Source organism: Chelonoidis abingdonii, chromosome 2 (assembly GCF_003597395.2).
Source record: "Chelonoidis abingdonii isolate Lonesome George chromosome 2, CheloAbing_2.0, whole genome shotgun sequence".
Taxonomy (NCBI): Eukaryota; Metazoa; Chordata; order Testudines; family Testudinidae; genus Chelonoidis; species Chelonoidis abingdonii.
Genome location: NC_133770.1, coordinates 153,326,220 through 153,338,489, shown reverse-complemented (window position 1 = coordinate 153,338,489; position 12,270 = coordinate 153,326,220). Strand labels below are relative to the sequence as shown.

Below are 12,270 nucleotides of genomic sequence, written 5' to 3'. Positions count from 1 at the left end.
GCAACTAAGGTGGCCATGGACACGTTGCCAGAACACCAGACGTGCCAGTACTGCCAAGCATGGCATCACCCCAAACCCGCTGGCATGACCTCATGTGTACCATGCACTTGAGATCACGCTGGAGGGGGAAGATTAGCATGCTCTTATAAACGGCACCTCCTGTTGGTTGCTTGTCAAAACCGCATCCGGTCTCCTCCCAGTCCTGCATAGGGGACAAAGCTTTCAAGCAGGGGACTGTCCAATTTAACACAGGACCAGCAGCCTCCCCCACTAGCTCCCTGTGATCCCAGCCCTGGGCTCCCTTCCCCATTAGCTCCTATCGGTCCCCCTCAATCCCAACCTGCAGCCCTCTGGCACCCCAGCCCTGGGCTCCCCTTCCCCACTAACTCCATCGGTACCGCTCAGTTGCGACTCGCAGCCCCCTGCTACTCCAGTCCTGGACTCTCCTGGGACCATCAAGCACAGCTGTGTGTTGTTTTCTGACCAGAACATATCTCTGAACCACCACTCGATCCCAAACCCTCTTCACCAGGGATTCCACTTTGCCAGCCCAGGGCCCCAGCCGCAGCCAACCACCAGCTAAATTTGAAACACAGGAAAAACATCCCCGACTTTGCAAAAAACTTAAAATACAAACACACACATACAGGCTTTTAGCAGGGATCTGACTTGCCATCACCACCACCGCCCATGCACCCATTGCGTCACTGCACGGCACCTCAGAGAGCAAGCCACAGGGCAGGCGGGCACAGAATGCACTCACACACACTCTTTGCTTTCTGCCGGGTGGGTTACTTTCGTGCAGAGGAACGGGGCCAGACCCATCGCTCTAATCACCCCTCTGCTGCTTTGCAGACCTAGATCTCAGAGTGCTTTGCTGAGGAAGGGTTGTGTCACTCTTTCCATCCTGAAGACAGGAAAACTGAGGCACAAGAGTCTTGCTTGCCCAAGGTTACACACAGCAAGTACATGGCAGAGCTGGGACGAGAACCTGGTCTCTATTACCAGCCCCCTCAGAAAATTCTGCTGCTGCTCCATATACACAGCAGAATGGGTGCCAGACCCCCCTGTAGCCCTTGGCCGGCCCTCTCCGCAGAGAGGGGGGACATACCTCAGTATGAAAAGGGAGAGAGGAGACTGAATCTGGCCCAGGATGCTCAGCACTTCGCTCCTCCATTGTGCCCGGGATTTGCTGAGAACGGAGCCAGCCTCTCTTGCCTGGGGGGCCTCCAGAGATATGACATCCTGCACCCTGGGGAGAACGGGAGAGCAGGTGAAAAACAAGAACACCAAGCAAAGCCGCAGGATTTAATATGCTATCCATGGCGCCTAATGCACCCCAGCAACCAGAGCCTAAGAACAGCCAGCCACCAACACCCTATTAATGGTTATTGGGGGTGGCAAGGAGAGACCCCAGTGGAGATCGTGGACACGTTACGCTGCACGCCGGAGAGACACTGCGATCTCATGCAGCCTGAGCAAGGCCGGGGTGGGAAGCCTAGGAAAGCTGCAGCGTCTCTGGTGGGCAGAGCAAAGGGCACCGATGAGATATGGGTTCGAGTCCAGGCAGGGACAGATTTAGGGGGGCACTGTATTGTTGTCAGATGAGAAATCTGAGGCCCAATGAATAAGCTCTCGAAGAGCAGGGCTGCTAACTCCAATGTCCTGGCCAAATTCCAGCCCCAGTCAGTTATATTCTGCCTCCCCAAACATCCCCCAAGGTTTCTGCTCACACCGGGCTACTCCCCCAGGCCTGTCTGCCTTTCCCCAGACAACAGACTGCAGTTCGCTGCCGGCCAAAGGTCAGGTAAAGCCCAAGGGTGTCGTCCCACAGGCTCTGCGTCAGGCCCGAAGGGGACATATTGCAGACCAGACACAGCACAGGATTCAGGATCAGCCTGGCTGAATCAATGCTTTCAGCCAATTGTCTCTACGCTGGTGCTGGTTCGTTTCCTTCCTGACCCATCTGTGAAAGGAGCATCCATCCGGAAAGGCCTGATCCAAAGCTCCTAGAAGTCAGTGGGGACCCCACTGAATCCAGCAGGCTTGGGCCCAGTGTCATCTCTTAAGCGGCCAGATTGGAGCAGGGAGTTAACCACACCTGGCAGGTGCCCAAGAATTCTGCTGCTATTAAGCACTGGGTATCATTTTCCTTCTTCACAGTTGTTTCTATCTTGAGCTCCCCGTCCCCATCCATCACCCTGCGAGGGGAAGGGATACAGCTACTGGCTGGGGATGTAGCACCATCCCTGTGAAAGGCACTCAAACCCCATGGCATGACAATGATCACACCATGGCCCCATCAGACTGAGCACTAATGTCTCTGTTTCCTTGTATTCCCCTGACGGTCTGTCTCCACCTGTTATCTCTTGTCTTATACTTAGATTGTCGGCAATTTGGGGCAGGGACCATCTTCCTGTTCTGTGTCTGTACAGCTCCTAGCATAATGGGGCCCGGATCTCAGTCAGGCCCATTAGGTGCTGCTGTGATATCATCACTGATAAATTCTATTCTAGATGACACTGAAAAAACTCAATTTATCACATGCCTCTGTGCCTTTCCCAGCGCACCGCTCCCACCAGCTCAACTTCTGCACCGTTGCTTTAGTCATCTAACCTCTCAGGCTGACATGAAAGACAAACTCGCAGCTCATAATTTATCAGAGTAAATGCAGGGAGGGGGGAGGGGAGAATGCCAGAGAGGTGCTAAATAAATGCATATGAGAGTAGGACATCAGTATAGACAGAGGGCCCTTTGTGAAAACATTCCTCAGAGATAGCACAATCTTTCTTTGCCCCTGTTACAGTGCCTGTCATCAGAGGCTCATAACACACATTACAAATGGTGGGCCAGAAATTCATCAGGCATAAAACAGCACAGATCCACTAATGTTATACCAGGAGAGACTCTGGTCCATTAATTGTCTCTTGTACATGTGGGAAGAGAGGCACAGGGCAAGGGCTTGTCTACACAAGCATTTTGTGTAGACAATTTACCAGCATTCCTTTGATAAAGGACTCTTCAACCTAACAGACAGAGATAACAGGAGCCGGGGGTCGGGAGGTGAACATACACAAGTTCAGACTAGAAAGGAGGTGTACGTTTTGAACAGCGAGAGTTATTAACGACTGGAACAACTTATCAAGTGTTGTAGCGGATTCTCTGTCACTGGCGATTTTCTACTGAATACCTATTTTTCTAAGAGACACGGTTGCACTGAAAGAGGAATTAATTGAGAAAAGTCCTCTGGCCTGTATTAAACAGGAGATCAAACGAGATGATCACAACGGTCCCTTCTGGCTTTATAAGCTACGTTGGTATAGTTACACCAGCATAACTCCCCATGATTGGCACGCCCGTTCAGAACAGGCTTATTTCAGGTTAGCGGAGGGCTCAAAACTGAAAAATCGTACGTGCCCAAAGTGATATAAGCTGAACGGAAACAAGCCCACAGTATTCCGAATAAGGGTGCCCACATGGGAGTCATCCCAGCACAGCTATAGGGTACAGAGACTAGCCCAAGACTGCGGGCTGGGTGTATAACAGCAGAGTGAGACATGCGAAACGATGCCTCTCTCGTTCCCTGCTCGTAGCCCCGCTACTGCACTCAGGCGCTTATGCTGTGCTCGTCACAGCAGTATCTGATCCCTTCGAGCTATGACTCCCCATTTCTGAGATGGGGAAACTGAGGCAAAGGGAAGTGACTTGCCCAATCCAAGGACAGAGCCAGGACTAGAATCTAGGTCACCTGGCTTGGGTGCCTAAACCAACTGGCCCCTGCTACAGCCAGAACAACACAGACCCGGAAGCAGAATCCAAACAACACAGGGCTGGAATAGCATGAGGAACAGCGGAGAAGGGAGGGGAGAGAAGAGCAAACTCCAGAGCCAGCCCATAGGGTAAATAACCTCAGGTTGCTCTCACATGAGGAACGATACCTTTTGCTGCAGAAGATTCTCTCCTGGAGATCTCGCGGGGTGTCAGAATCAACTTTCCACTCGATGATCGCAAGGAAGTAACAGAGTCTTCTTACCAGCCACCCCCTGTACCTAGAGAGAGAGAGACACTCCGCTAGGTAATAACAGAAACCATGGACATGTGACACATTACATGCATTCCATAATCCAGGTACATCCTTCCAAGGATACAAGTATACTAATACTTGTAAGCACTTGTATATAGCACTTTTCAAATGTAGATCTCAACGGAGATCAGGATCATTATCCCCATGGAGAAACTGAGGCACCGAAATGTGACATGACTTGCCCAAGATCACACAGCAGGCCAGTGGCAAAGCTGGGAACAAAGCCAGGTTTCCTGCATCCAAGACCACTGTTCTACCCACTAGGAAACACCGCCTCCCCTTCGGAGCTTTTCTTTAATGGTGTAGGATCAATCCCTGGACATGTCCCCTCATTCAAGTGTTTCATTTTTTTAACGATCCCATCCCTCCTTCGCAACGTCCTCCCTTCCAGGAACAACTGACGTAGGTCGGCGGGTGTTGGAGAGAGTCTAGTCTCAGTATTTCATCCTTAATGCATTGGTACTTGCCAGACCTCCAGCCAAATGATAGCTGAGATAACTTTTACTGCAGCATGGTCGAGCAGATAGTGCACTGGACTGAGAACCAAAGACCTTGGTTCTAGTCTCTGCTCTGCCACTAGCCTGCTGAAGTCAGCTCAGCTCTCTGGCCAAGATTTTCAAAACTGACTTGTGACTGTGGATTCCTCATTTCTGGGCTCGACTGTCACATAGGGCCAAACACCTGTCCTCTCAAAACCAGGCCCCTTTCACAAGCCTCAAGGTGGGGGCCCCAAAAATTGAGCTGGCCCCAAGGTTGCTGGTCATTTATGGGCACCGTGACCGCTGCGCCTCAATTTCCCAATCTGTAAAATGGGGCTAATGGTACTTGGTAAAGTGCTTTGAGATCTAAGGAGGAAAAGAGCTAGAGAAAAACCAAGTGCACGTATGTATAGAAGTGGCGCTCCCATGCTAAAAACCATATTGATTTAGGGATCTCTCTCTCGACCATGAAACCACAGGTCTCAGAGCTTCCTTCTAGGAAAGGAGAATATCCAGGATGTTCCTGCATTAGTCGGGAGAGAAAAGGCATTTCTCCGCTCTCACTTCACATCTCATAAAGGGCAAACGTTCCTGATATAAACTTTGCACTTCACTGTACCAAGACCCATGCCAGTGTCCTGTTAATATCACTCGAGACTGAGGCAAGATCGCTGAATGCGTCAGGTCTCCAATCAGGTGTTCAGTCCTCAATCAGTACCAGGGAATGCTAAGAGATGAAAGGACTTCATGAACACCCAACGTTTTGCAAGCCACCAGGGCAAGAAATGAAGACTGAACCCCATTAGAAATACTGGAATCCTAGTGACACAGAGGTTCCATTTCTCACCTGCCCATGGCTGTTGATGAGATATCAGACACTAAACATCACACGTCTGGTTACTATCTTGCGTTCCCGTCGCCCCCCTGGTTTTATCATCTGTAACTCATGAAATGCTATGAGGCAAGATGAATTATTTAAACCCTTTCAAAAGCTGGAACTGTGAGGTTTCAAGCAGCAGGAAGCACAGTGACCCCACCTGCAAGAGCGCTAAATGGCCATGCATCTCACAGAAATTGACAGGAGTTGCTTCAGGCTCCAAAATCAGCATTGAGAGAGTTAAACATCAGGGGACAAACCCTCCACCAGTGTAAATCTGGGGAGCTCCAGCAACCTCCACTGAAGCCAATGACTGACATCAGCTGAGGATCTGGACATGCATACGTTGAATACGTCCAGGGGAAAGGAAGCAGAATCACCTCGTTTTTAATGTCCTCCGTCACACAAACTGCCAGGGCTAGAAACAGCTTGGGCAGCCCTAATCAAAATGCTTTGTAAGCATTTCATAGAATTATAGAATATCAGGGTTGGAAGGGACCTCAGGAGGTATCTAGTCCAACCCCCTGCTCAAAGCAGGACCAACACCAACTAAAACATCCCAGCCAGGGCTTTGTCAAGCCTGACCTTACAAACCTCTAAGGAAGGAGCTTCCACCACCTCCCTAGGTAACCCACTCCAGTGCTTCACCATCGCCGGTCCCAGGGAAGGGACCAGAATGAAAACTCTGATCTCTGAATACAAACTTCCACACCAGAGTGGGAATCTACACATTTTGGTAACAACTAACTACTCGGTTGAATCTCTAGTCCCCTTTTGCTGCGGCTGTTACATGAAATTGGGGTGGGCGGGCGGATGGGAATGAATCAAATACTCTCCTCTCCACTGTAAATAACACTTAGTCTTGATGGGCCTGCAGCTTTCAAAAGGCTTTACAAACAATCCTTAAAGCTATTAATTATTAGACTAATTAGCGAGTGAGGCTAACTTATGAATCCTCCCATCACTTCAGTGAGGCAGAGAAATGAATTTTATTCTTGCTTTTGTTCGGAGGGAGAAAAGACTGGCCTCAGATCCAACAGCAAATCCGTGCAGGGCTGGGGATAGAACCCAGGAGTCCTGGCTGCCAGGGGCTGGCCTCAGACCACATCTCCAGCATGGAGATAACACGAGAAGAGTGGTGCCCGGAAAACTGCCCCATTCCAACCCTCTCCTACCCCGCACCCTTTCCCCAGCCCCTTCCCACACTCACCTGGTGTTTTCCTCCGTCACCTGGAGAACATTGTGAAAGCCCAGGGAGGGAAGGTGCTTGTGGAAGGAGGATTGCTGAAAGCAGACAGAGGCACGGCCATTAGTAGAAACACACTCTGAATATAGCAGGGCCCTCCCTTCTCTCCTGGGAATTCATTCCTCTGCCAAGGATAACCCAGGAACCCTCCATCTCTGCCAGCATTGGGAGGGCGAGTTCCTTCTCTCTTTACCCTGCAGCTGCCAGCAGTGCCAGGTGCTGCCCAGATGCCAGAATCTACTTTGGTGCTGGTGAAAGGTGGCAGCTGGGAAGACCTAGAGACTGGAGGCTTCTGCCCTAGCCCTGCCCAGAAGGGACCAACCCTTATGAAAGTAGAAGCCACCAATCACCACCAGGCTGATCTCCTCCTTCTTCCAATCTCCCCTCCTTACCCAGCTCTTCGGGGTGCAGGTCTGACAGCAGCGCCCCACGAACGGGCGGTACTTGCCCAGAAAAGGGGTGACAATCTCCAGCTTCACCCCAAAGCCCAAAGGCCACGTCTTCATCTGAGGAAGAGATGAAACAAAGCATGTTTCTCCCAACCCCCTGCCCACTCCATCACCCGAAACCCCATCACGGGAAATAGAAGCTTGCAGCCCCATCGCCTTTCCAGGAGACAAGTTCCTAAATCACTTCAGCTGCCGCCTAGCTGCACTGCCGCCTAGCTTTGATCATGGGGGAGTCACCAGGCTACCCCCAATCTCATAGATCGCAACCCCACCACAGAGCTGCAGTCGGGTTCCGTGTGCCGCGGGCACGTTTCTTGTCCATGCCGGCGCTGCACCCAGCCACAAAGACTTCTGGGTATGTAGCCCATAGTTCATAGCAGCCAGCACCATTGGCGGCACTCCAGGCTCCCTGCCACAGGACGTTGTGGGACAACTGGTCTGTCCCCTCTGGGTGGGAATGGCCTGACTCAGGGAAATTCATTCCCTGGCAGGGCTCAAGCAGGCGTGCTGCCCCCTCTTCAGTCTCAGAGGGTCCCACTTGCCCTAGTTGTTAGGTATGAAGACTGAGGCTTGCCAAGCTGAGTGGATTTCGATAGTCAATTCCCATTCACTTTAATGGGAACGTGGATCCTAAACCCCTTAGGCAAAATCTCAGCCCTCGTGTGCAATAGAATGAGCCTCGTACTGGGGACCCATCCAGCTAGTGAGACTGAAGACTTTCAGCACTCACTGTCACGTGGTGCCTCTTGCAATAACACAGATGCTCACCGCAGGCTCTGGAGCCTTTGCAGCCCCTAGGATCGCTCCTGCTCTGACTCCCACTGATCTGAATAGATCCCAAGTGCCAGTCCCATCTGGATACATGGGGGTGACACTCGGTGTCCTTTATCCCCCTCCTCCAGGTCACAGCTCCCTTCCGCCTCGGCAGGGAGAGCGGTGCCACTACTGGGGTACCCTCCCGCCAAGGGATCACATACTTTTCTCTGGAGCAACTTCTCCTCAACCAGCAGGATAGGGGCGGCGGAGTCCCACTGGGTCAGAGCCACGGCTTGCCCTGATATCAAAGCACAGGTGGGTGCAGGCTCTTTGGACCAGCGGCCTGGTGGGACAAGCAGCAGCGTCCACAGAGGGCAGTGTGCAGACAGGAGCTTTAAAGACACAGACGAGAGGGCACCAGCTGGCGTGAGAGACAAGGAGGCACCCGGAGAAATCTCACCACCCAAAGCACCACCGAGAGGAAGGGCAGCCCAACAGTTCGATTGCTACTCCGGGATGCCAGCTCTGCTACAGAGGCCCTGGGGGACCTCGAGTGAGTCATTTAGATCCGTGCCTCAGTTTCCCATCTGTACAAACAGCTCTGCCCTGCTCTCAGACACTGCGGGCCTGCAATCTATAGAGCCACTCAGGCGCTGCTCAGACAGGAAGAGATCGCCTGGAATGAACATTTTGCTGTCCATGAAATGGCCTGGCCAAATCCTGTGGCCAACGCCGAATGCTTCAGAAGAAGGCAAACCACACCTTGGCCAAGGATGCATTAAGGCCAGGAAGGTGGAGGTCTTTATGGTGAAGAGGGGGATTGTACAAAGGACTCCTACAATGGCCCTAAGGGGCCGCTGCAGGTAGACCGTCAAGCATGAGCAATCACACCAACTCCACACTCCCCCCACTCACAGGGGCTTAAGCCTCTGAATTCGCGGCACTCTCCGGCTCACTGCCTGGGAGATGGTCTTAGCCGGAGATGGGCAAGGCTGGGCCACAGGTCCCCTGTGAAAAGAAAACTCCTTTCACAACCGGAGACCTCTCGAGGGGAAAGGCTAACTCCTCGGCTGAGAAATCAATTGTTCTGCAGTTCGTCTACTGCACAGAGAGGAAAAAAAAAACCAGCAGCCAACGCGCCCAAAGCCCTGAGGAGAAGAGTTTATTCTCTTTGTAATTCAGCTCCAATATCATTACAATTGACTTTTCCTTCCCACACCCTCCTAGCTCTCACATGGAGACGCCAATCTCTACCAGGAAACTGCGTCTCCAGCCAACGACACCCAGAGCACAGAGGCAGAGAGCCTGCCCCGCGCTGTGTCCCAGCTCGTGCTCGGCTCCACCAACCAAAGCCAACCCCTGGGAACATAAGGGCAGGACAAGGAGAGGACGGCCCAGCAGGCAGGAGGATGGACTGAGACGGGGGAGACCTGGGCTCTATCCCCGGCTCTGCCACTGATTCACTGTACGGCCCTGGCCAAGTCACTTCCCCAATCCATGCCTCAGTTTCTCCTTATGCTTTGCCTATGTCGACGGTAAACTCTTCAGGGCATGTACAATAGTGCCCCCATACCTAGAATACAGAGTCAAACACAAGGAGAGCAAGTTTCCCCTTTAGAATATTTTCCTAGCTCTTAAAGAGACGCCACCCTACCACTTGGAATACAACTTCACAGCTTAACAGACCTTAACCCACACTCCCCTTTGTTAGTTCCATCCCATCCCTCCTATGGGTTACACACCCCAAAGCACCCACCCCTTCTTGGTGTTTGCACTCCTCCAAAGCCAGGCACCAGTAGGGGATAATCCCTCCCCCTCTACCCTTAAGTCAATCCCGTTAGCCCCTTAATCATTGCATTGGCACTTTGGCTCTGAACTCCCTCCAAGTCCCATTTGTTCCGGCTGCTGACAGCACCTGCTGGTGTTTTGCAAAGCAATCAGGGAGCAGAGCTGGACAGAAGGGCAAAGAGGCTCCTTCTCTAGCATCAATGGGGCATCACAGCCTCTTTTTCTAAGGCCCACAAAGGGCTTGAAGAGCGGAGGGAAGGTCCTGTGGCCGGGGCACTGAAGGGGGATGCAGGAGACCTGAGCTAGGCAGGAGGTGAATAAACCTTCCCTGGCCTTGTTTATCTGGAGTACAAACTCTTTGGGGGCGGGGACAGTTTCTCGCTCCGTGAACAGGCAGTGCCTAGCACAAGGAGGCCATGTCTTAGTGGATCTCAGCAATGGGCTACTGTGATACCATTAAAACAGAACATGGTTATTTGGGGTCATGGGGCCCAGGGTGTTAACCCCAGCGTCCGGGCCAGATTCCTGTGTGGCTAATTCCAAGCTGCCTCCCCAGTAAAAAGACAGAATCCTGCTTCCTCAAACTGTAGCAGGGGCTCCTGTCAGCCAGCCAGCCATGGGAAACATGTGGTATCACAGCATGAATGCTCTGCAACAGTGCCCAGAGTTAATGCAGCATAAGAGTTTCCATTCTAAGCCCCTGTTCACACAGGCTGATCATTTTCTGAAACATTCTCTCCTGCACACACACCTTGCAAGTTCCAAGCTTAGGGTCCCAGATTCTACCCCTGCCTGGCCTCTGTGTGGAAACAAGTCCTATTTGCTCACATTTGCACCCCTTGAGCTTTGCACCCCTTGGACTCCCGTCTTCCACTTTCAGTTACCCCAGGTTCAAATCCAAAGGAACCCCTGGGAGTCAAAGGCAGAACTCTCAGAGGGCAGACTCTGGAGCAGGGGCATACTCACTCAAAATGATTTTTAAAAATATCCGTGGGTCTTGTCCTTTAACATACAGTTGCTCTGTTACAAAAGAAAAAAGGTTTCACACACCCCCTTTCCCTTCTGTAACAAAACTTTCAGGACTACCATCCTCCATCTAGCCACAAAAAGACAGGGTGGTCACACCCTATTCTAACTTGTTGGGTCACCCAGGTTCTGACCCTGGGGTTTAACCCAGTATTTCCCAAACTTCTGAAAACTGAGTACTCCCCATGCCCCAAACAAGGAAATGAAACCAATCGCATCCCACTTGCAACCCTCTCACATCCCCCCTAGGGAACCACTGGCATAAATCTTCACGCGGTCCTTTCTCTCTTTTCTTAGACATTACCATTGGCATCCGAGTCAGCCCCTTCTGGAACAAATGGGGCAGTTCACACATCTGAGCAATGGTTTCAGGCTCTCTGCAAATTCCAGCAGGCATCTCCGCATCAGTTACACTCAGTTCACACCTTGAAGATTTCCATCTCAAGTGTAAAAACTAGAGACTTAATTTAAAAAAAAAAAGTTGAGACCCTGGAGAACAACAGAGAGGTCTGTCCATACACCCGCCCCCACCCCCCCAAGTCTCCTTTGTGCTCTCATTTTGGAAAACACTGGTTTAAGCAAAAGCCCCTTGTTATGTTATTCTATCATGCAGACACCACCACCTTCTGTTATTCCCTTCTTCTCCCACAACACACACAGAAACAGGACAGCTGTCCCAACACCTTGCAAACCGCAACTGTGATGCTATATGCACACTACACTGTGGAAGATCCATGAAAGCAGCCCACGATCCAACATATGTTCTTTGTCCTTACTGAGCTGACAAGCAAGGCGTGCGTGCACAAAGCTGCATAACTGCTCTCAGAAACGAAACATTTAAAATGAAAACAAGGTGAAGAATTCACAGTCCCTGCCAAGAGATCTGTACAGCACCAGACTGCAGAATCAGGCTGTAGATTTGTGGGAATCGGGGGTGGGGGAGAGCTCCCAGCTCTGCCTCTGACCACATGCGTGATCTTGGGCAAATCACCTTAGGCCTTGATTCGCAGATATGCTGAGCCAGCTGCAGTTAAGGGGAGCTGCGGGTGCTCAGTGTCTCTGAAAATATGGCCAAGGGTCTTTCTATACCTCAGGTCCCCCTCTGCACAAACAGGGAGAACACTTTCTTAACGCACAGGGAGTGTTAGCAGAGCAATCCTATTTATATATGTGAGATGCTCAGATACTACAGAGACGGTACCATGGAAGAACTTAGACAGTCTTGGAGAGATTCCTTAGTCTCATCCATTAGTTTAAGCCATCTATTTGAAGAGGCGGGGATACCTAGTGGACAGAGCACTGGACCGGGAGTCAGGAGACCCAGGTTTTAATCCCAGCTCTGCCGGTGACTTTGGGCAAGTCACATCCCCCTCCCTGCCTCAGTTTCCCCACCCATCTTTTGTCTCGAGACTCTAAGGCCTCTGGGGCAGTCTCTCGCTGTGTGAATGTACAGCACCTGGCGCGTGGGGGCTTTGATCTCTAACGCTACTATAATACAAAGGACGTTTTTGCTCTACGTTAGTTCCGTGCTTAGCACACTGGGGTTCTGCTCAATGCCCAGGTAC

The 12,270-nt window shown here is 51.5% G+C and overlaps 1 protein-coding gene across 1 annotated transcript in view; it reads right to left on the bottom strand.

Annotated features, from left to right (window-relative positions):
- LOC116820746 (glycerol-3-phosphate acyltransferase 2, mitochondrial-like) overlaps positions 1–11,102 on the bottom strand; it is a 34,221-nt gene extending 23,119 nt beyond the window's left edge. Inside the window, 6 exon segments of the mRNA XM_075062004.1 lie at positions 1,112–1,252; positions 3,939–4,049; positions 6,651–6,724; positions 7,079–7,192; positions 8,113–8,283; positions 11,010–11,102. Coding sequence (XP_074918105.1) covers positions 1,112–1,252; positions 3,939–4,049; positions 6,651–6,724; positions 7,079–7,192; positions 8,113–8,283; positions 11,010–11,102 — 704 coding nt within the window.
- Positions 11,103–12,270: the final 1,168 nt, after the last annotated feature.